Below are 25,430 nucleotides of genomic sequence, written 5' to 3' on the forward strand. Positions count from 1 at the left end.
GCTGGAAACCATAACATCTGCCACCTGCAGCACCAGAAGATGTGTTCTCATGGAAAAGTAGTCATAACAAAAACCAAACTTCCTTTCCTTTATTTTAAGTTGTTAAAATAATCATTTTACCATTTTACTCATTATAAATGTGTTTTAATCAAATGAATGATTATTATGCTTTGGGTAATCATAATAACTAATGAATCACTGCTTAATTAAATAATGTTCTGAGGATGTTTTAGTGGTGACCTTCACACACACACATCTGCTCTCACAGTAAACTCCAAAACACATTTGCTGACGCACACGCTTTGCTTTGAGAAGAGAAAGGCTTTTGGTAAGTTTTTCAGTCTTATGATTCAGTTCGTGCTGGACAACGAAAGAGAGAAGACCTGAATAAATGCAAAAGGGGGGACAGAGCCGATCGGCTCATCCCCCCCCCCCCCCTCGCTATTCCTAGGAATAGCTGAATTGCAACAACTAACGCGGACTCGCCTCGAGTCCTTCGATTTCTGAGTAAACTAAGCTTAAGAAAACGCATCTGCAAACGTTTTTCCATCAACGTGTACCGCGGGCATCTCTGGACCGGGTCGCGGACATCTCCGTCTCCTCTGCCAGCCGCTGGTGTCACCTGGATGAAACATCACCATCCTCTGGCGTCCCGGATCTAAAGAGGGTCCGACTTTCGGTGAGGCAGTCCACGCAGATAACGTTTGATGCATCTTTTCCTATAAGACCTAAGTTTATCCAAAACATCACGTTCACTTAGACACCTGTTTCTTCCTGAAGCAAAATCTAACGCACACACACGCACACAGCTCACCTCATGTTCAATCTTCACACATTCACCACAAGGTCTATTTGAGCAAGCATATCAACTGTTAAAAATTGTCCAACAAATTTGCCAATGTTGATTGTCATTTCCATGTTTGTCATTTCAAAAATCATAAGTTTTGTTTGAAGAATTAAAACTTTTAACTTTCAAACTTGTTTCTTCATTGAACTGAAACACAGACACACGGATATTATCGACAGTTTATCGATGAAAACAACCTTTGAGTCTTCTTAAAACTATACAATTTGGTTATTAATTTAATAAAATTAATATCACAAATTAATATGTAGAATGGTTCCTCTTTCATAAAAGAGCATAAACCATAACGCTACAAGGTTAACTGCCCCTCAACCTGACACACACACACACACATACACACACACACACACACACACACACACACACACACACACACACACACAATATATGAGTCAGGTTTCCAGGCCTTGTTTGAACATTTGCTGCCTCTGTTTGTCTATTTGGTAGTAACAGTTCATTTACATGTTTGTCCTGTATAACTGGGTTTTTTTTTTTTTTTTTTGGTCACAGTTCAGGCTTAAGTTGTTTCTTTCAAGGCAAATAGGCCTAAGCACTTTAACATAATTGCAAACACTTTAATTTTGTTATTTCTAATTAAGTTTCAAAATATGACTGGATAGCCTTGTGTAGCTAATGGTCATTGTGCTTTAAAAGGCTTGCATTTTATTTCTTTGTTCAAAGGGCCATTTTTATTGAAGGCTACAATTTGCATTAATATGTTATGTTCATAATCTTCTTAAATTGAGTCACATTCCTTTGGGCTAATCTGTTCTTTATAAAACAAACTGTGCATAATACTGTAAACTTCGTAATAAATGCATATAAAGGTTAATTTTGTATTCTGTCATCATTGTGGCAGTTTTATCCTACTTTCTTTTTATCTTTATTCTAGCTCAGATACCACACTGCCTTTCACTGGAAGTTATGAGCTAAGTGATCGTCACTTAAAATAATATTGTATTTTTATGAGGATAATGTAAAGTAATGCTATAGTAGTGTAATGCCTTACATTTTAAAAACAGTAATTTGCAATGTAACAAATTACTTTAAACAGGCAGTAACAAGTAATTACTATATTATAGTTTTGAAGTAACTTGCTAATTGGACATCTAGAGACTGAAATGAGCACAGTGGTGACAGTGAGCAAAATGCAACTCATTCTTATCCTACAACGACATTTTAAACCATTTTCAGTTCACTCGTGCATTTATTTGTTTCTTACCATTATCCTTATGTGTTTTTATTGCATGAGGTCTGCTGTTGAAACTTCATAGACGTATCTTAGTGACTAGACCAGAGCCTACAAGGCAAGGCAGCTTTATTTATAGAGCACATTTCAAACACAGAGGCAATTCAATGTGCTATACAATTATCAGGATATAATATGAGAACAACATAAAAACACAAATTAAAGTTAAAGTCCCATTAGTTGTCACACACACAGGTGTGTGTGCGAAATTTGTTCTCCGCATTTGACCCATCCCCTGGGGGAGCGGTGAGCTGCAGACACAGCCGCGCTCGGGAACCATTTGGTGGTTTAACCCCCCAATCCAACCCCTTAATGCTGAGTGTCAAGCAGGGAGGCATTGGGCCCCATTTTTTCAAAATCTTTGGTATGACCCAACCAGGAATCGAACCCTGATCTCCCAGTCTCAGGGCAGACACTCTACCACTAGGCCACTGAGCTGGTGAAATCAAAATACACATACATAGAATTATAGTTTAGAGCTAAAGGAGAAGACAAAGTTACAGCACAGATTGCAGAGGAGATGATGCAACATAAGAAACAATGCTTTTAAAATGCTGATGAGTACAGTAGGGTTTGTAGTTTTGATTTAAACAACACTAGGGTTGGGGCACATCTGCGGTCATTGGGGAGCCGAATCCAAATGTGAGCAGCATAGTAACTAAAAGCATCTGTTTTGTTTTGACCCGTGGTTCTACCAGCTGATTGTTTCCAAGGGACCTCAGAGCCCTATTAGGTGTATATACAGGAATGAGATCAGATATGTATTTTGGTCCCATGCCATTGACTGAGTTATAAACTAGTAGGAGCATTTTGAAATCTATTCTGTTCTCCGTTCTCTTAGTTCTTGTTAAGACTCTAGCAGCAGCATTCTGAACAAGCTGCAGTTGCTTCACAGCTTTTTTGGAAAGTCTAGTCTGGACATGAGACCTTTAACTCTTGATATTTGATGAATGTGATAAACGCTGATTTAGTTATAACCTTGATATGTCTAGAGAAGCTCAGGTCGGAGTCAATAATAACACCAAGATTTCTAACCTTGGTCTTTGTCTTTACTCATCTGGAGTCTAGCCGAATAATAACATCCATTCTAACCTTCTTGTTGCCAAAGACAATAACTTCAGTCTTGTCTTTGTTTAGCTGAAGGAAGTTTTACTGCATCCAGTCGTTTACTTGATCTAGGCACTGACAAGAGTGAGTCCAGTGGCTAATAGTAACGTTATGAAGTTCATTATTTTCAGCTCCACACAGCTGCCCCTGTACACAGTAACACCCGTGTAGAAAACGCCAAGGTCGGGTGTTCCTCAGACTGTTTACATTCCAGGAGAAGAGCCAGAAGGAGAAGAAGAACGCTTTTCAATAATCAAAGTACTTAATTTGTGATTAAAGCTAGTCGAAACAGATGTTGATCAATAATAATCAAGTGAATGATCTGTAGAATAAAGATGTCATGATTTATGTGTTTAATGAAAACAGGACTACTGCACAGACAGACTGACCCTCATCTCCATAGAAACGCATGATACATTGTTCCAACCAATCAGAGCTTTCGGCTGCCGCAAGAGAATCTGGCTTGTTGACTTAAAGTGTCCAATCCGCTTTACTAAAACTTATCAACAATTCAGAGATATAAAACAAGGCGACACCATTTTAAGCTCAGTTCCATTTTGACTTCAGTTCTATTCACCGTCATCCCAAAGAGAAGCACAGCCTGGCCAGATGTGTTTTCTTCTTTAAACTAAGAACTGTGAAGTTGGAGATTTTCATCGTTTAACAACCAGACAACATCCTTTCAAAATAAGAGCACCTGCTGACGCTGCCGATGGTTACCTGGGTTGACCCTTCAGACGGGCTTTGAAACGCTGCGATCGCTGTTTCGACCAGCTCCAGCGCACATCCGAGGTCTTCCGACCTGGCATTTCCTGATCTACCTGGGAGGCCCCCACTGGGTACGTACACGGCAAAATAGCAGCTCATGTCATCACTTTATAAGCCTCGTGATATCTAGTCATAACAAAGACTACCAGATTCAATGACGTCAGCCTAAGGAGTCTGTACCAACCACACAAACACACACACACGCACCAACACAACATCCAAATCCATTTTCATCCATCACAGAGTTAGTCCTGGTAGATTGTTAAGAATTTATAATTAAGAAATTAAAGATTCTTAAACGATCCCAACTCTCTCTCTTTTCTTGTCTCAAAGTCAATACAGAGTGTTTAATTAAACTCCCTGATGATAAAAACAGCCCATCTTCTGATTATAACAAGTGATCTACTTACAGTGTATTAAAATACAACTCTAGATAGTTACATCACTCTATTTCTCTACAGCTAGGTAGATCTGGGTGTCATCACCATAGCTATGATAGGCGATGTTGTTATTAAGTATGACCTGACCCAGGGGGAGCATATAGAGATTAAAGATAAGTGGTCCTAGAATTGAGCCTTGGGGGACCCCACATGTCATGGTGATCCACGTTGATTGGTAGTCCCTAATAGAGACAGCATAGCCCTTGACTTTGAGATGGGACTGGAACGAGCCAAGCACTGTGCCTGATAGTCCCACACAGTTTGTGAGTCTGTCCAGAAGGATGTTATGGTTCACAGTATCAAAAGCTGCACTGACGTCATGTATCATCAGGACAGAGGCTTTACCTGAATCAGTGTTGAGACAAATGTCGTATAATACCTTGATTAGTGCAGTCTCTGTGATGTGGTGCTGTCTAAAGCCTGACTGAAGACCGTCCATGATGTTATTTGACTCTAAATAGTTTGTTTGAATCATTACCGCCTTTTCAATGATTTTTCCAACCAAAGGGAGAATAGAGGTAGGGTTGGGCATTGAGCATCGATTGGAACCGGTTCCAACTGTTCATTTTTCCCGGAATCATTCAAAGTTTTTTTTTTCGATTCCTATTTTCGATTCCTAGAATGCCGACGGAAGAGGAATCTGCAGCCGATCTCCGTGAAAAATAAACGTGATCTGCAAATTGTGATCAACGCTTTTCAGAGCTGATCACACCAGCTGTCTGTGTGCAGCACGAGTCCCCCCTCCCCCACCCGGCGCGCAGCGGACAGATATAAACAAACGCGTGTACCGAGCTTTTACTCCGTAATGTAAACTTAAACTTCAACTCTAGAGGAAACTTGTTAAATACATGGATTTAATAGAAGCTTTGAAGAACAAACTCTGGACGGTGTGAGGTGAGTTTGTCTCACTGCAGAAATAAAAACACACACGGAGCGTCAGCAGTCAGACGCAGCCAGCTACATTTAAGTTTCACTTCCTGTTGTGACTGAATGCTGCTGCAGCATGGAGGTGTAGTTCTCAGTCATCCTGGACATGATCATCCTGAGAGTTTTAGCTGAAAACAGCTGGAAGTTTCTGGATATGTTGGACACATTTAGCCTCTCATCCCAGAGGCTGCTTCCAGACTTTGGTTGTGGTCAGAAACAAACACACTGGTTGTGCTGCAAGTCGTCTTCTTTTTTTTCTCCAAAACATGTTTTTGTCTAAATGAAGGTGATGTTGTTGTTCATAGAGTTAAAACTCATGTTGAAGTTAAGATTATTTCATCAAGTAGGACCTGTGGTTAGCTGGCTCATGTAAAATATGTCATGTCTTGAAAGAATCTGAATTGGGAATCGATAGGAACCAGAATCGGAACGAGGAATTGGAATCGTTCAAAATCAAACGATGCCCAACCCTAATTAAAGATTGGTCGGTAGTTGTTCAACACTGAGGGATCTAATTTCCACTTCTTTAGAAAGGGGTTTAACAGCGGCACTTTTCAGTTATTTGGGAAAAATTCCTGACATTAAAGAGCAGTTAACAATGTCCAGTACCTCAGCTTTCAGGCAGCTAAAAACATTTTTAAAGAAGTTTGTGGGCAGGCTGTCCAGACAACAGGAAGAGGAATTTAAGGTCTTTACTATGTCATTCAGTGTTTTGGTACTAATCAGGGTGAAAGTTGGCATTTTAGCCAGGTTGTTGCTGTGTGGCTGTGTCAGTAGTCTGTGTGTGTTTGATTTAGAGGAAAGAATGGCTAATCTAAAACTTGTGGTTTTTTTCATTGAAGAAAGATGCAAACTCATCACATTTGGTCTGAGATATGAAGTCCGGTGCTAACTGTGCTGGGAGATTAGTTAGCCTCTCAACAGTAGCAAAACAGAACATGAGAATTGTTAATATCATTGCTGACTTAAGAAAAATGCTTCTCTTGCCTTTTCTATCTCTGCGTTATAAGTATGCAGCTGCTTTTTGAAGGTCTTATAGTGATCTGCAGTGTTGGGAGTAATGCGGTACAGAAGTAATTAATTGCTGTAATGCATTGCTTTTTGCTGTAATGTGGTAATGTAAGGCATTAAAGGGATAGAAAACAGTAATATTTACTCAGTACAATTGTCAGTAACATGGTAATTACAATGCATTTTTAAACCCAGAATCAAGATGTGGGTTTCTAAAAAATTCTAATTGCGGGAAGCCCGAAAAAAAGATCCAGTATCTATATATATTATGTCATTTATGGACTTAGCTTTGCGGGCATCGTGGAGGATGCAGCGCACAGCGGTAATGGCTGAAATACTCCTGCTGCAGGCACACATTCACAAAATCGCTCCACCAAAACAAAATAATTCACTTGCGATCATTCATATCAGCCCATATTCTCTGTACTTTATGTACTTTTCTGATGTGCTTTGCCTCAGCTGAGTTCATAATCTGTGCTCCAGTGATTTCCACTCATTGCTGCTGGAGCCCGTATTAAACTTTTTTGGCATTCGGTAGATCCCTTTGGCTGATTAGTTAGAAAGTTGGAAATCTAGGAAACAGTTTTTTTAGAAGACTGAGAAAAGATGCAGCATGCAGGAAGGTTAGAGAGAGAAAGGGCAGGAAATGATTCAAATGAAACCAAGAAAACTAAACAAAGTGCTTGAAAAGAAAAATAAGTAGGTAGATTTGTCCCCAAAACACATTTTTACCAGTGAAAAGCAATAATATATAAACTTTTAATATCAAGTAGAATCAGATCACTCTCAAAAGTCAGTCCCACATCCAGCGCCGTATCAAGGCATTTGGGGACCAAGGCAAATTAGGCTTGGAGCCCCCACCACCTCCCTCCCTGCTCAGTTAATATAAGATGGCAGTGTGCTTAGAGTACAGTTTGTTGTTGCATTTATTTAATAAACAATAATTTTAAAGAACTGTTATATCTGACTGTTTTTAAAGCAATCCACTTTCCACTGGATATGTCATGAGTTCACAGAGTGTCTTGATTACTAGAGGTGGGAAAAAGGATCGATTCTAAGATGCATCGCGATTCGGCCGTGCATGATTCTGCATCGATGCAGCAACATGACATAATGAGATTTTCTCCCTATGTCTATGTTGATGTTCTGGACGCGCGAGGACAATAAAGTTTTGAGGTTTCACGACTACTTCCGGGGGGAGTGTTGAAGTGACATGTGCACTGCGTTGCCCTAGCGCCAATTTAAAACAGAAATGGCAGACAGGGATAAAGGGTGAACATTACCAGTAATCAAAGATGCAACCGTTATATTTAAATGGGATGTCTGGGATAATTTCGACTTTTACGAGCTAGACAGAAAGCTTGACAAGATGCACAATGTGTGTAAGGTGTGCCAAACAAAAGTAAAGTACTTTGGGAATACAACTGATATGACCAAATATTTTGAACGTTTCCACCCTGCAAGGACTTCTTCAGCAACAGCCACAAAAACAGCGAGCACATCCCAGCCAACGATTGAAGAAGTTCTGACAATTTTACCGTCTGCTTCGGAGTGAGGGAAAAAGATCACCCATTCTGTTGCATGCTTTATTGCTAAGGATCTACAAAAATATTCTGTGGTAGAGAATACCAGGTTTCGCTACCTCCTAGTATAAACTACCAACAAGAAGACACTTCACAGAAACTGTTGTGTGTGCACTGTACAACGAAACCAAAGTCCAGGTAATGGTATCAATGAGTAAAGCTAGCCGCGTAGCCATTACACGTGATTCATGGACGTCAACTGCAACAGAGTCGTACGTAACAATAACAGCAAAGTATATAAGCAACTGCTTTTATTAAGTAATGAAAAATTTTGTGTGAAGAATCGTGATGCATTTCAGACTCAAATTGAATCTTTAGGCAGGTAATTGGATCGAATCGTGAGGCAGGTAGAGATGCACACCACTACTGATTACCAAATTCATATTGAAGTTGTTTTGGTGAAAGCAACCTAAAGTAAAGTAGTGTAATGCATTACATTTTAAAATCAGTAATATTGTAATGTAATTAATTACTTTGAAATGAGGGTAACAAGTAATAAATAATGCATTACAGTTTTGAAGTAACTTGCCCAACACTGGTGATCTGGTAGATTACTTTTCCTGAATCGGCACTCGGATTTTCCACATTTATGCTTTGTATTAGTAACAGATGTAGTGAACCTCCATGGAGCTTTCTGTTTGTCTGAAACGAGTTTGACCTTTTCAGGTGTGATGGCATCAAGGACTTCAAGTTTTTTGGAGTTGAAGTTGGCTTAGAGTGAATCAACGCAGCTGGATGTTGGACGTGTTGGTAAGTTCATCTGTTTCGTATGCAACGTGATGAAGGAGCTATTCCACTAAAGGTTATTTACCCTCTCTCCTCAGATGTCTCTGCCACAGAACTAATCTGCATGAGACTGCCTCAAGGTCATGTATTTGCTTCTAAAACTGCTCCCTTTCCAGCTCAAGAGAAGAAAGAAGATGAACTCTTTCTATTTTTAATAAAGCTAATCAAACAAAGTGTTAGTTCAATAATAAGATATGAACCAATCTGTGAAATGACAATGTTATGATTGGTACGTTTTAATAAGTAATATGACTTTAATCTAGCTGCACTAGACATCCTGATCCATGTAATGCTTAAAGCCACATGACACATTTTATCTTTCTCATCCAATCGGAACCTTCCTTTCTGAAGCGTGACATGGTCTCTGTGGTGTTTATAAATCTGCCAGCTTTGATTCGACAGTAAATCAAAACATCCAGATTAATAAAACCAGTCCCCACGCCATCTTACGTTCTGCAAAGGGTATGTAGACCGACAGAATGGCGTCTCAATGTGTGTTATAAATCTCCAAACCAAAGCTTAGCGTGAAACATCATCTTCACTCCCACCAGAACTAATCGTTTCTCCTGATTTGCTGATTCTGAACAACATTCCACACTACACCATTCTCTGTCTCACTTCACCTTAGTTACACCATACATTAAGTGTTTAAAGGTAGTCTAGCTTTAATTTGTTTAGTAATAAATCTTTAAACTTTTAAAACTTGACTCTCTTTCTTTTGTCTCCGAGTTAATACGAAGTGGTTACAAAATCCCTGCAATAAAAAGTTCCAATCTTCTGGTTTAAATTATCTAAAGGTCCATAAGATTGATTTCATATTTCATAAGGAATCTCACATTTTATGGTTCATTAAATAATATGTAAATTGAATCGTTACATAACTGGCGAGCCGTTTTGCAAGATATTTGTACATTTTTGATACTTTGTGCTCATTCTGAGACATTTTAATCAGTTAAACACTCAAAATTTGATGTTTCTGGTTGAAAAGAGGCAATATCATTATCAGTCACTAGAGTGTAGTAGACCTCCATTGAAAGTCTAAGAGGGGGTGACGCTGGTCACCCCCGACAGGAGGCGCTGATATATCTCTCTTCACCTAAGGCTGACGTCAACTCAAGCCACATTGGATTTATAACCACAAAGCTAAAAGCACAGGTTTCTTCCTGCTGTCATTTCATAAGGTTTAATCTGTGTATTTTACCTGTTGAGTGAACTTCGTGTCACTGTGTATTTTAATCTGTGTGACTCTGTCGCGTCTTTTTGAGTGGATTTGTGACCACTGGGTTATTCTTGTGTACGGAGAACTTCTCCACCAGAAGCTTAGCTTCCTCAGTTACCGAGTGATCGCCAGAACTGGTAAATCCCGTTGGCTTGACGTAGCATTGAACTGCGACAGTCTTATGAGCTTTTAAAATTGTAGAGCATATATGTCAGGTGGGGCCTTTGACTCCTCCCTTCTCCTGGGACTTCTTTTGATGATATAGATCATTGTCTCCCCTCTCCCTGCCACACCTTGTGTGGAGTGCGGTGCCTTGGTCTGTCTGGGTCGTGGCTCCCGGGTCAGGGAGTTTAAGATTTTTGGCATCTGCCTGATCAATCCCGGTGGCTGCCTGGTGGGGTCTGGGTCCCTGGGCTCTGCTGGGTCCCCGGCGGGGGTGGTCGCCCCTGGGTCCCGGGTCATTGGGTCCCGGGCTCGGCCAGCTAGGGGGTGGGAGGCTGCAGGCGGGTCTGTGGGCTTGCCGCCGATATCTCCCGGGACTCTGCCGGCTGCTGGTTGTGGTCCCCCGGGGCGATCCTCTGCACCTCTCGAGGGGAGCGGGGGCTTTTCTCGCCGCAGTCTCCCTGGAGTTCCTGTGCTCTGGGGCAGCTCCTGGATCTCTGGGACTTGGGAGCTCCCTCAGTCTCCTGCACATCTTTAGGGGGCAGATCTATGGCCCCTCACACTCTATTGGACGCTCCTATAGAGAAACCTTATATAAACAAGTACGTGTACACACACAGGTGCTCACATGGTGCTCTCATAAGTATGGACTAAGGCTATGGTGGGCACTTAATGCACTGTGATTTATTACCATGTGATTGTTCAGTTAAACAATGTTGATTATATATTTCTTCATCAAGTTCACGCAGTGATAACTTGATCTTGTTGTATTTTTGTTGTGTCCCATTTGTTTTTGTTTTTTAGGCCCGAGCAGCGAAAGCGCTGCGAAGGCCTCTTGTTTTTGCTCTGATTATTTTTTGTTATTCCGTGCCCCCTTTGAACAGCTTTTTGGGGACCTTAACATACCCCAAAACTCACAATATTTTGCAAACTTGTCAGGCCTGGTGAAAAATTTGATATTTTAAAGGTCACAAAAAAATCGCAAAGAAAATGGCTGAACAGCGCCCCCTACAAAGTGAAAAAAACCCCTCTCCATAAAGCTTAGTTTATCGTACAGTTATGAAATTTGGTACATTTATAGTACTAAACAGTCCGCACAGAAAAGTCTCTTGCATGCATGGTCAATATCAAACAGGAAGTCGGCCATTTTGGGTTGAAATGGCGATTTTTTGCCGTTTTGGCCCTTTTTAGGGTCCGTTTCTGATTGGATTGCTCGATCATTTTTTGCACGATCGTCTCAAAAATTGTGTAAAATTGCTCAGAAGGGATGGGCGAACAAAATGAGACAAAGATTCTGACTTTTCGTACATGTTGAAGGGGCGGGGCCAGGCCTCGAAGTTTGACTACTCGCCAAAAAATTTTAAATTGCTATAACTTCATAACTGAAAGGAATAGAATTACCAAACTTTCTGTGGTCATTCGTCATCCAGCCACAAAGTAAATTGAATGGTCGGATGATGACATCACACAAGCCCCGCCCCCTCAGGACCAAAAAGGTCAAGTTTTACTGTGAAAGGTCCCAAATTGCCCCATTTCACTTAATCACCACAAACTTGTAGCTGTTAACTCAAGACAAGTGGAGGTTGCTTGGCGTCACTTTATGGGAGTTTTCGGCAGAAGGTGGGGCTGTGGCGGCGCGGCGAAGTCAGGCGTACCGCCATGGCCTTACGTTTGCCTTCCATTTCGTCATTTCTAAAGATATCGTCACGAAACTTGTTGTGAGTGATCCTAGTCCGGCCCCTCAAAAGATCTGATGTGAACATCCGGTGGGCGTGGCCTATTTTCTGAAATAGCGCCCCCTAGGACCATTAAAACTGTCAGCCCCAAGCCATGCTTTGACTGAGGAGTACGAAATTTGGTACACTAATGTGGTGTCTCAGGACCTACAAAAAAGTCTCTTGGAGCCAAGTGCAAAGTTGCACAGGAAGTCGGCCATTTTGGTCCAAGTACGCAATTTAGTGGTTTTCGCACACGTTGTTTGGAGAGTGATGCTCCGTCGCCATTTTCACCAATCTCCTTCAAACTTCTGCCATCTGCTCTTAAGACATAGAGGAAAAAATTCAACCGTCGGATTTTTCAAAAGTTGAAAGGTGTGGGCGTGGCTAAGCCTCAAACTTTGACCTGTCGCCGCGCCACTCTTTTTTTCACAGCTCCCTACTGGACTCCTTTTACCCAATCAGCAGGAGTCTCTGGCAAATAGCAGTAGACAACTTGAGGTCACTTGGTCTCCAGTACTGGAAGGTTTCAAAAAAAGGCAGGGCTTTGGGAGCATGGCGAAAATCGCCATCACGCCATGGAAATACGTTTGCCTCTCATTTCTTCATTTATCGTGATATCATTACGAAACTTCTGGTGAGTGATCCTAGTCTGACCCCAAAGAGACATAGACAGCTGAAATATGTGGGCGTGGCCTAATTTCTGAAATAGCGCCCCCTAGGACCATTTAAACTAATAGCCCCAAGCCATGCTTTGACTGAGGATTACGAAATTTGGTACACTAATGTGGTGTCCCAGGGCCTACAAAAAAGTCTCTTGGAGCCAAGCACAAAATTGCACAGGAAGTCGGCCATTTTGGTCCAAGTACGCGATTTAGTGGTTTTCGCACACGTTGTTTGGAGAGTGATGCTCCGTCGCCCTTTTCACCAATCGCCTTCAAACTTCTGCTATATACTCTTAAGGCATAGGGGAAAAAATTCAACCGTCGGATTTTTCAAAAGTTGAAAGGTGTGGGCGTGGCTAAGCCTCAAACTTTGACCTGTCGCCGCGCCACTCTTTTTTTCACAGCTCCCTACTGGACTCCTTTTACCCAATCAGCAGGAGTCTCTGGCAAATAGCAGTAGACAACTTGAGGTCACTTGGTATCCAGTACTGGAAGGTTTCAAAAAAAGGCGGGGCTTTGGGAGCATGGCGAAAATCGCCATCACGCCATGGAAATACGTTTGCCTCTCATTTCTTCATTTATCGTGATATTGTTATGAAACTTCTGGTGAGTGATCCTAGTCTGACCCCAAAGAGACATAGACAGCTGAAATATGTGGGCGTGGCCTAATTTCTGAAATAGTGCCCCCTAGGACCATTTAAACTATTAGCCCCAAGCCATGCTTTCACTGAGGATTACGAAATTTGGTACACTAATGTGGTGTCCCAGGACCTACAAAAAAGTCTCTTGGAGCCAAGCACAAAATTGCACAGGAAGTCGGCCATTTTGGTCCAAGTACGCGATTTAGTGGTTTTCGCACACGTTGTTTGGAGAGTGATGCTCCGTCGCCCTTTTCACCAATCTCCTTCAAACTTCTGCCATCTGCTCTTAAGACATAGAGAAAAAAATTCAACCGTCGGATTTTTCAAAAGTTGAAAGGTGTGGGCGTGGCTAAGCCTCAAACTTTGACCTGTCGCCACGCCACTCTTTTTTTCACAGCTCCCTACTGGACTCCTTTTACCCAAACACCAGGATTCTGTGGCAAACAGCAGTAGACAACTTGAGGTTACTTCGTCTCCAGTACTGGCAGGTTTCGAAAAAAGGCGGAGCTTTGGGAGTATGGCGAAAATCGCCATCACGCCATGGAAATACGTTTGCCTCTCATTTCTTAAGTTATCGAGATATCACCTCGAAATTTGTTGTGAGTGATCCTAGTCTGACCCTCAATAGAAATGGACAGCTAAAATTTGTGGGCGTGGCCAATTTTCTGAAATAGCGCCCCCTAGGAACATTAAAACTGTCAGCCCCAAGCCATGCTTTGACTGAGGATTACGAAATTTGGTACACTAATGTGGTGTCTCAGGACCTACAAAAAAGTCTCTTGGAGCCAAGTGCAAAGTCACACAGGAAGTCGGCCATTTTGGTCCAAGTGCGCGATTTAGTTGTTTTCGCACACGTTGTTTGGAGAGTGATGCTCCGTCGCCCTTTTCACCAATCTCCTTCAAACTTCTGCTATATACTCTTAAGACATAGGGGAAAAAATTCAACCGTCGGATTTTTCAAAAGTTGAAAGGTGTGGGCGTGGCTAAGCCTCAAACTTTGAACTGTCGCCACGCCACTCTTTTTCACAGCTCCCTACTTGACTCCTTTTACCCAAACACCAGGATTCTGTGGCAAACAGCAGTAGACAACTTGAGGTTACTTGGTCTCCAGTACTGGCAGGTTTTGAAAAAAGGCGGGGCTTTGGGAGCATGGCGAAAATCACCATCACGCCATGGAAATACGTTTGCCTCTCATTCCTTAAGTTATCGAGATATCACCTCGAAATTTGTTGTGAGTGATCCTAGTCTGACCCCCAATAGAAATGGACAGCTAAAATTTGTGGGCGTGGCCAATTTTCTGAAATAGCGCCCTCTAGGACCATTAAAACACCAGCCCCTAGCCATGCTTTGACTGAGGATTACGAAATTTGGTACACTAATGTGGAGTCTCAGGACCTACAAAAAAGTCTCTTGGAGCCAAGTCCAAAGTCGCACAGGAAGTCGGCCATTTTGGTCCAAGTACGCGATTTAGTTGTTTTGGTACACGTTGTTTGGAGAGTGATGCTCCGTTGCTCTTTTCACCAATCGCTTTCACACTTCTGCTATATACTCTTAAGACGTAGGGAAAAAATTCAACCGTCGGATTTTTCAAAAGTTGAAAGGTGTGGGCGTGGCTAAGCCTCAAACTTTGACCTGTCGCCACGCCACTCTTTTTTTCACAGCTCCCTACTGGACTCCTTTTACCCAATCAGCAGGAATCTCTGGCAAATAGCAGTGGACAACGTGAGGTCACTTGGTCTCCAGTACTGGCAGGTTTCAAAAAAAGGCGGGGCTTTGGGAGCATGGCGAAAATCGCCATCACGCCATGGAAATACGTTTGCCTCTCATTTCTTCAGTTATCGTGATATCACTACGAAACGTCTGGTGAGTGATCCTAGTCTGACCCCAAGAGAAATAGACAGCTGAAGTTTGTGGGCGTGGCCTATTTCCGTAAATAGCGCCCCCTAGGACCTTTTAAACTAATAGCCCCAAGCCATGCTTTGACTGAGGATTACGAAATTTGGTACACTAATGTGTTGTCTCAGGAAAAAAAGTCTCTTGGAGACAAGTGCAAAGTCGTACAGGAAGTCGGCCATTTTGGTCCAAGTACTCAATTTAGTGGTTTTCGCAGACATTGTTTGGAGTATTATGCCCCATCGTCCTTTTCACCAATTGCCTTCAAACTCCTGCTATATCCTCTTAAGACATAGGGGAAAAAATTCAACCGTCGGATTTTTCAAAAGTTGAAAGGTGTGGGCGTGGCTAACCCTCAAACTTTGACCTTTCGCCATTACATTTCTTGGCTTAATAACTCCCATGTGCATGATCTAATCTATATCAAACTTTGTCTGTGTGATCACTGACCACATCTGAAGACAATGCCAATGTGGACAGCTGACATCCCCTAAGTCCCGCCCTCTACTACAGGAAGTCTATTGTTTTATGGTGAAATGCCCATATTTGTCATGATCTGAAAGCTTTCCAGCGGCCCTAGATAAGTTTAACCTACAATAACTTCAAACAACGTGGTCAGAAAAGCATTACAGTTGGTCTGTGTCATCAGATCCACGAGAGTCGTAAAGGTAGAGTATGCCCTAGTTGTGAGACGTGTAATATAATGGTGTCCTCAGAGGGGATGCTGAGTCAGGGTGAGGTGCGGACGAGGTGATCGTTTGCGGTTTCTGGTGTCGGGGTGGTCGACGTTTCTGTTCCGCGGACGTGCCCTAGTGCCCCGGGCTGCCGGCCAGGCCGGAGCGGTGCGGAGCTGCGAGGGCCGAACGACGCTGCTTGCAGCTTTAATTTTTTTTGTTTTTTTTTTTCTTTCTTCTCTTTCTGCAGGTCTAGAAGCAGACTCTTGTTCATTATTGTTTATTTTTGAGGACCGGCGTTGCGAACTGGACAAGTTGTCAACCGCCACTGACACAGCGAATCTGTGTCACAAATCCGCTATTTCCTACAGGATAAAGCTCTGCTCCGGCCAAGTTGATTTAGCAGCGTTTTAACACATTTTGTGTGGGAAAACGTACTTTCGGTCAGCCATTTTGTGCTAACCGCCATTTGGGGATAAGGACGAACTACTGTTGGGACCTCTCCTGCCAGAGGGGAGGGGCGGTAAGCCCACAGTATCTGTCATATTGCAACAGGGGCATCCCTACACGCGCTTTTAGATACTGGTTCAGATTTTACAATCATGAGCAAGTCTCTTTTCGACCTCGTCTGCCTGGATGTAGGTGGAACCGTACGCCCTCCAGAACTGATCCCTTGCGCATTAACTATCCATGTCTTCTCTCCCTCTACAGTATTCTTGTCTTCCAAGACTCTGCTCCAATTCACGATCGGTCCTATGAGCTTGACACACCCCGTGTTCATCTGTGAGAGTGGAACCATGCCTTTGCTCATTGGCATCAATCTTTTGAAGCGCTTTGAAGCTTTTATCAATCTTGGAGAAGGGGAACTGAGGGCAGGTGTTAGAAAACCTCTGCCGTTCATTCCACCTTCTTTCTCCGACTCACACTGCCTTGCGGTAGGTGACCCTGAGCATGGGGAAACCGCATGGTCCCTGCCAAGCTCAAAGCCATCAGAGATTCCCTCTGATGTTTTCTCTCAGATTGAACAGGTCGTGGACCAAGCAGATGCTCTTACCAACAATGTTGAGCGGGACAAACTACGACAACTTTTGTTAAAATACAAAGATTTTATTTCGCTCGACTCCTTGGACTGTGGTCTAACCAATATCCATGAAGTCAGGGTTCCTACACTGTAACACGCTGCACCGACTTTTGTGCATCAGTACAAGATTCCCCTGGCGTCCCACGGACCAGTCCAGGAAATCATTGAAAGCCTCTTGGCGAAAGGGATCATCCGACCCTGCAACAGCACCTACTCGGCTCCATTGTGCCCAGTAAAGAAGCCTAATGGTAAGTGGCGACAAAACATTCACTACAGGCAACTTAACAAACAGGTTCCCTTGTCTAGGTGGCCAATGGTGCGCCTGGAACAGGAACTCCAAAAAGTGAAAGACGCTAAATACTTTTCCACACTCGACATTGCGTCTGGATTCTGGACAATTCCTGTCCAAAAATCGGACCAACACAAACTAGCCTTCTCCTTTGCCAACTGCTAGTACACCTTCACTCTGTGTCCTTTTGGTTTTTCCAACTCACCAGCTGAGTTCAATATCTTCTTGGACAAAGCCTGCCCTGATGCTCGAAAGCGAGGTACCCTCATCTATGTCGACGACATTCTTGTTCGTAAGCGTACCTTGGATGACCACCTGTCCGAGCTGGACCATGTCATGGGTCAGCTCGCAGCTGCTGGTGCAAAAATTTCTCTCGCCAAAGGTCAGTGGTGCAGGTCAAAGGTTCAGTTTGTTGGCCTCCTTGTGGGACCACAGGGAGTGCAGCCTCAACTTGGCAGAATTCAAGGTGTGGCCACCATCCCACCTCCTACGAATGTCTTCGAACTTCAGAGCTTTCTAGGGGTGTGCAACTACTCGCGCCAGTTCGTAGAACACTACGCTGATAGCGAAACCTTAAATGACTTTAAAACAAAAACAAGTAGAAGCGTTAAACGCTTTTCTTCTAAAGAAAGACGTTTGCTGAACGTCGCGGATGTCACACACAGCGATGCTCAGTTTATCATAAACAACGGAGACAGTGGCTGAGTTCGCTGCGGCACTGTCCTCTGTTCTAAATGACTTGAATGTCTTTAAAACCACAACAATTAGAAGCGCTAAAATCCTTTTTTCTAAGAAAAATAAAAGATGTTTGCGCCATTGCCAGATGTTTTTTATTTACTACAAATAAAAAAAATACTACAGCGTCTCGCAGTACAGTCGGCATTTCAGTCTTTTTTCTGATTGGTTATTTTTGAGCTGGCTAGTCCCGCCCCTCATGTGCCTCTCTTCCGTGAGTTACCAGACTCTCTCTGTGCAGAATTAAACAGGACGAGTCTGGCAGGCCAGGCTAGTTTCATACAGAGCTGACAGTGACCCTAGAGGAGGAGGAGTGGCTACTTTTATCTCTTCATCCTTAGTCTCAAAAGTTATCATACCAAAAGAAAAACCTCAATATATTTATTTCTTAAAATAGTTCTTCATAAAAATAAACAATTAATAATTGGCAATATCTATAGACCTCCTAAAGCTCCAGCTGAATCTACAAAATGTATAATATCAACAATTAATTTCTTTGATGATCACACTGAAATGATTATTCTAGGTCATTTCAATAATAACTGGTTAGCTCGCTCATGCAGTACTGATCGTAATTTATTTAGTAGCTCAAACTTACAACTTTTAACAGAACCCACTAGAACTGCAGCAGCTTTGTTAGACTGGATTTTAGTCACACATCCTGACATAAATATCTCTTCTGGAGTCCTGCCTGATTTGTTCAGTGACCATTCTATGATTTATTGTGTTTGGAAAATAAATATACCTCGCCTTCCTCCGAAATTGATCAGAATTAGAAAATGTAAAAAAAGACTCAGAATCCTTCATCCAAGATATAATTAATATAAACTGGGACACATTTCAGTTTATTCCTTTTGTAGAAGATGCTTGGAATTATTTTTATTTATAAGTTTCTAAAGTTATAGATAAACATGCGCCATGGACTATAATTAAAGTTAAGGGAAGACATCTTCCATGGATACATGGTAATTTAATAAATGTATTTAAAAATAGATAATGCATGGAAAAATATCGTTTAACAAGGAACTCTTCAGATTGGGCTATTCATAAGAAATTAAGGAATACATGCACAACTGAAACACGAAATGCAAAAGCATACTATTTTCGGGACTGCTTAGACACAAATTTTAAGAATCCAAAAGCATTTTGGAGAAGAAATAATAATTTAACAAATTACATTTTTAAGAGTAAATAATGAAATTGTTAATGACTCTTCTAAAATTACTGAAACATTTAATCAACATTTTACTAAATGTAATCCTGTATTCTCTCATTTCATTGATCCTAATTTTAAATCTGACATTCCCAATCCTATTTGTGAAAATTCCTTCTCCTTTAGACTTTTTAGTCCTATTGAAGTTCAACAAGTTTTTGATAATCTAGCAGTGCTGGTCCAGACGGTTTAGAAATGAAGTTTCTGAAAATGGCTTCATATAAATGTCTTGGCATATCCTCTTTCAGATTTATTTAATTTATCATTGATAACATGTAATGTTCCATCATCTAGGAAACATACTAGAGTTACCCCACTTTACAAAAATGGTGATCAATTTAACATGAATAATTACAGACCAATTTCAATAATTAAAACTTATTTTTAATCAATTGTCTAATGATATTAACAATTCCAATATTCGATCCACTTTTCAGTCTGGCTTCTGCCCAAATTTTTCTACTACAAGTGCACTTCTAAAATTAAGTAATATTTTATCTTCTTTTGATTCAAGTAAGTTAACTGGTGCCATATTTATTGATTTAACTAAAGCCTTTGACTTAGTTGATCTTTTTTTATGCATCAATACATCTCGAGGGATGGTACTTGGCATATAGGTAAAGAGAGCAGTATGAATGTTTGAGTGAATGACTGTTGTGTTGTATTGTATATTGCAACCTGAAGTTTGTTGTCTGTACTGTTGTTTTTAAGGACCCCTTGAAAACGAGATGTTGCACCTCCTTTAAATAAATACATTTCAAAATTTTCAAAAAAATCAAACAAGAGTGGATGTACAACAATCCGACAGTGTTAAGCACTAGAGAGTAGAAGTGCGTCTTGAGAAGGGTTTTAAAAACCCCAAGCGAGGAGGCTTTCCTGGTATTGATGGACAGCTGATTCCATGGGCTAGGCGCAGCCACAGCAAAAGACCTCTCCACCTCAGCCTTGTCCACAGAACAACCAACTGCAGCTGGTCAGCTGACCTCAACAGGCGTGGTGGATCAAATGGTAGGATAATGTTTGAGAGGTATGATGGTGCCATGCCATATAATAACTTATATGTCAGTGTAAGATTCTTTTAAAAAACTCCAAAAACAACTGGAATCCAGTAAAGAGAAACTACCACTGGGGTGATGCGATCACACCTACAGGTAGGTAGGTGTGTGTGCATGCGTGCGTGCGTGTGTGTGTGTGTATGTGTGTGTGTGTCCCTAGAAAAATGTAACCCCCCCCCCCCCCCCCCGTTTGTTGATTATGTTTGACTGTACCTTTTGTTCAAACTGTGACTTCATAGAGTTCCACTGAATGTCCCACTGCTTGTTTACCTCCAGAACCTGACAGTAAAGCCAGAGAGGAAAAACGAGAAAAAAACTGTAAAAACCACTCAACACATAGGAAGCTAAACTCAATGAAGAAGATGAGCAATCACACACACAAAAAAATGAAAACAGGCTCACATCCTTTCTCTGCTTCTCCAAAAGCTTGATCTTCTTTTCATACACCTCTATGTCACATGGTTTAGCTGGGTTTCTCTCAACAGATTTTCCACTCTGTGGGGGGGGGCATGACAAAAAAATTTCAAAGTTCCTAACAATCCTTCGATGTGCAGGCAATATGAGCAGGGAGTGACCAATTAATGAACGTTTTTAGCAAATGAATCTCCAAAGGGGAATGAGAGTCTAAAAATGTTATACTTTAAAGTAACTTTAAACAAAACTACCTTCTGAGGCATGGCAGCTTCCATCTTAGGTCGTACAGCAGGAAATTCTTCTCTCACCGTCTCATCTTTGGTCTCTGGAGTCTTTGTGTCTGATGGATACACAGTCGATGCCACTGCCACACCTCCTGTGACTAGCTCCTTAAGTTTCTGGTTCTCCTGTCTAAATCAGTGAGAAAGTGAAAATGATAGCATTTAAGTGCAGGGTCCATTTTCCCTGTTGATGTTTTACTGTGGCTCACTGGCCTCCTCTGGGAAGGACCTACAATACCGGCTGTCTGTCTGAACCGAAAGCACTGAAACTATCCATAAGAAGTGAAAGCATGGTCAACTGTTCCCTTCCAACACAAAATAAGGAATGCGTAACAATTTTTAATACCAAAATAGCAACAGGAAGATAATCACTGCAGCTTTCAGAGAAGCCTTAACAACAAAATGACAAAGGGGAATAAGCACATGTTCACTCGAATATTGTGTAGTTCTTTCAAAAACCCTAAAAAAGCTGAGTAAGTACATTTTATTTATATAGCACTTATCACAGAAAGAAAATCACAAAAACATTGTAAAGTCGTCAAATCATAATGATCTTAAAACAGAACAATTTAAATCAGAAAACAATGTCATGAAATTATAAAATGATCATAAATATTAGATGATTATACATTTGAGTTAAAAAAAATAAGAAAACAAAAGATTTATGTAAAAAAAGCTTTAAATAAAGGGGTCTTCAGCTATTTTTTAAAGGTGTCCCGACTCCAGTGGTTCTCAACCTTTTTCACTGAAGTACCCCCTGTGAAATATTATTTTCAGCAGAGTACCCCCTAATCAGTGCAAAAGCAATTTTGATTGTAAAAAAACAAAAGACCTTCAATAGAGTATGGTGCCTTCAGTGACTGATTTATTAAATTTTGGAACAGATGAACATGTACAAAATTGAACCATTTGAAAAAAAAAATAACCAATTCAAATAATTTCAATGTTAATAATCCATAATTAAAAGTATTGGAAATATTTTTCATCACTAAAATGTACTGATTCAAATTAATTAATTGAAAACAGTGACCATTTAACTATTTAAAACCATAAGATTACCCATTGAAAAATCCATAAATGTGCAAAACACAGCAAATTTTTTGTAGTCTGTCTTGAACTATATGGAATATATAACTAGAAAAAAAATCAAATACAGGCCAAAGAAATGATTAAGTTAATTATAATTAAAGATTTGTGCACATAAAAAAACAGCATAAAGCCATTGTTGGGTCTTTTTTAAAACACAGAAAAGCTTGCTCTTTACCTTGCTGACAGTTTTGTTCGTGGCTGCAAACACCAAGTGACGCCACCATCAGCGCCAGCTCTGAGGATGTTTGCAGCCGCGAACGAAACTGTCAGCAAGGTAAAGAGCAAGCTTTTCTGTGTTTTAAAAAAGAACCAACAATGCAGTTAGAAAAGCAACACAGCAGGAACGTACCAAATATACATAACATTAAGTGTCCTCTTTTGGGATCATAGTATATCTGTTCTCTAAAAGAAATCCTTAACTTATTTTAAATAAAAAACAATTGCTAAAAACAAATGTAAATCTCAAAATATATTTTTAAAAATAAAAAAGACGACTGAAATCTTAAAATAACTTCACTTGAACGGAGTGTTTTTACAGACCTTTTAGTGAGACACTTGGGCTCGTGCTTCACGGAGGAACTTTTTCATCCTTGGTGGCAGGAAAACTTCATCTGGAGGCCACGGTCAGATGACACTTCCAAGAGTTTTTCCTGATAGGTGACAGGGAGCTTTCTTCGGTTCACTTCAGACAAGAGAAATGGGTTTCTCACCCAATCCAGCTGTGCAGATTTCTCCTCCATTTCAGGAAAATAGGAATGAAAATCCTGAATCAACTTGGTCAAATGTTCCATGATCATCAACTTCACCTGTGCTCTGTCCACATCCTCACTAGAGAGAAAATCATCCAGATGAGGAAAGCAGGTGAAATCCTTCTGTGCACAGGCCCTCCTCCACAGTTCTGCTTTCTTCAGGAAGCCACCCACCTTGTCATACATGTTAAAATGCTGGTGTTCTTGCCCTGCAGAGATGTATTCAGGTGGTTCAGTTTGCTGAATATATCTGCCAGAAAACACAACTTTGCAAGCCAATCTGTGTCCTGGAACAAGGTGGCATGGGGAGATCTGTGCTCAGTCAGAAAGGTGTGTACTTTGGATCTTAATTCCAACAGCCAGTTGAGTATTTTCCCTCGAGAGAGAGCCAGCGCACTTCTGTGGGCAGCAGCAGTTGTGTGTGTTCAGAGGCGGCAAAACAGGCGCGCATTAAATGGCCTTGACTTAATGAAGTTGATCACGTTGATGCTGCTGTTCAAAACGTCACGTAACACAGGGCTCATTTTCTTGGATGCCAATGCTTTCCTGTGTATGACAGAGTGAGTCCACATCACGTCGGGGTTTTCTTTTTTTAATGCGTGCTATCAGCCCTTTCGCGCGGCCCGTCATTGATGCTGCCGCGTCCGTACAGATGCTGCTGCAGGACTTCCAGCTCAAATCATATTCACAGAAAGCGGCATTGACAACATTAAATATGTCCTCTTCTGTTGTTTTTCCTTTCAAGCTTTTTCAGAATAGTATGTGCTCATAAATGTCATCAGTGTCAACGTACCTCACAAAAGCAACAAGTGTTGCATGTCAAAAACAATGGATGAGGTCAGAAGGTGAGCAGAGATGAGCTCGAGCTAGCTGGTGCAAGTAGAATGATGCAGAAGATAAGAAGGAGTGGTCCAACTGAACAGGAAGCAGAAGAGGTGGTACCGAAGAAAGCCAACTGAAGAAACATCTCAGGAAATGAAAGTCCTCTGTAGAAAGTTCTGGACTTTGGGTGGAGACGGAGACCAGCTTACAAATATGACATCATATGGGTTTGGCTGTCTTGTGTTTGACTAAGATATGAAACAGACAAATAATCACATTGTTTTGCTGTCTTGTGATAAAAAGATGTATGTAACTGGCAAAAGATTACATTGTTGAGGCTGTCTCATGATTAGTTGAGATATTGCTTCACTATGGAAAATGTTTTGCTTGGCAGTTTCTAGAATGCTATATAAAGGGCAGTTAGAAGAGTTAGAGGGAGAGTCGCCAGTGGAGAGACACCAGAAGTTGAGAGTAAAAGTGGGATAGAAGAGGTCGTCCTCCAGCTTACCCCCAAATTCCACTACCTCCGCTCCGCTCCGGTCCGCTCCCGCCTTCCGCAGCCGCTCGCTTCCGAACTCAATTTTTACTGGTACCCGCTCTACAACGGCTCCGCTCCGGTGCGGAGACCTGAGATGGGCAAACAAGCATGCGCGGGATTTTCGAGATCTTGCAATACAGTCCGAGCAATAAACGCGGAAGTTAGATCCAAACACCCGTTGTGTGGGAGAAGCATCGGCATGAACCGTTTAATCTGCCCATCATTTGTGTTGAGAGATCAGCAGTGTTTGGATCAACAAAGTGTGACTACTTTGATAGTGGAAACTGTATTTATGGCTTACTTTTGTGCATTTAAACTTCAGCCGCCATTGATAGTTGTTAAAAGTTGTTAAACCTGTGCAAAAGAAACAAAAAACGCCTTTTGTTTATCGATTTATTGTGAAAAACGGAAGTTGTGCTTGCTCCTTTTCCTGTTGGGCGGTGATGATTTCTGTCCATTGACTGCGGAGGTGCTCCGGCAAAAATAGGATCGATTCTATTTTTGCCGGACGCCGGAACAGAGGGCGGCGCACTGCGCCGCACTGCCTGAGCACGGCCGCAGTAGTGGAATTGCTCTGATTGACTACAACGGGACCGATTTTGCTCCGGCGTTCGTGTCGGAGCGGAGCGGAGCTGAGGTAGTGGAATTTGGGGGTTAGACTTGGACTTAGACAGAGTTAGTGTGTGTGAGCGTTAGTGTATAACAGTTAGTGTTGACACAAGTCGACCAGTTATTCTCAGGGAGATTTTAGTAACAGCATCCTCCTAAGGGGATTGGTTAATCTTATATTTACCCTTTTTTGTATTTTTTAATTTTGAAATAAATTTTTTGGAAAAAGTATCCTCAGTCTCAATTCTTAAAGATCTCTTTTAGCCTTTAGAGTTGGGGTCCCGACCAGACCTAAAGGAGAGGTAAGCCACCTTGAATTGCTTGTTCCTGTGCTTCAGGACTTGTTTTCAGGCTGTGACAGATTAAGAAAAGATACCTTAGGTAATGGGAGCAAGTCTCCCCTCCTCCCCGGTAGCGGGACACCCTAAGGATTATATATCATAATGGCTCGATGGTTCAAACAGGCTCTGTTCTGCAAGTGTGAAAAAGTCTCTGTTTAGCGTGGGAAGGAACCATTTCAAAGGGTGGATTAATTAGATTAATTGATAAATCCATGTTAGCCTGATCAACTAACAGGAATCATTTTCTAGCTATCACCGCCCACATTGCTGACAGAGGCGCAAATTAATCCTGATAGGACCCAAATAATAGTCACAAAGATGGCCTCTCGTGAACTTTCGCCCTAGTATTTAAAACCACTAAATAACGGGAGAGTTAAAAGGAAAGTGTGTTATCACAGAAGAACAAGTACGACAATTTTCATTTCACCTTAAACTAGAAAACGAGTTCTAAATTAGGGAGTCCAAACCAGGGTCAGTACGATAAAACTCACCTGCGGCCTCAACCTCCC

General features: G+C 41.5%; 1 protein-coding gene across 12 annotated transcripts in view; it reads right to left on the reverse strand.

Moving 5' to 3' along the window:
* The window catches only part of tnip1 (TNFAIP3 interacting protein 1), a 194,867-nt gene that overhangs the window by 122,772 nt on the left and 46,665 nt on the right, over positions 1–25,430 (reverse strand). For all 12 annotated transcript variants that reach the window (XM_070545720.1, XM_070545723.1, XM_070545717.1 and 9 more), the window contains 3 exons: positions 20,744–20,903; positions 20,481–20,573; positions 20,292–20,357 (listed from right to left, as the gene is read on the reverse strand). In XM_070545720.1, the coding sequence (XP_070401821.1) occupies positions 20,292–20,357; positions 20,481–20,573; positions 20,744–20,903 (319 nt within the window). The remainder of the gene's footprint in view (positions 1–20,291; positions 20,358–20,480; positions 20,574–20,743; positions 20,904–25,430) is intronic.

The sequence above is a fragment of the Nothobranchius furzeri genome, chromosome 2 (genome assembly GCF_043380555.1).
Source record: "Nothobranchius furzeri strain GRZ-AD chromosome 2, NfurGRZ-RIMD1, whole genome shotgun sequence".
NCBI classification, from domain to species: domain Eukaryota; kingdom Metazoa; phylum Chordata; class Actinopteri; order Cyprinodontiformes; family Nothobranchiidae; genus Nothobranchius; species Nothobranchius furzeri.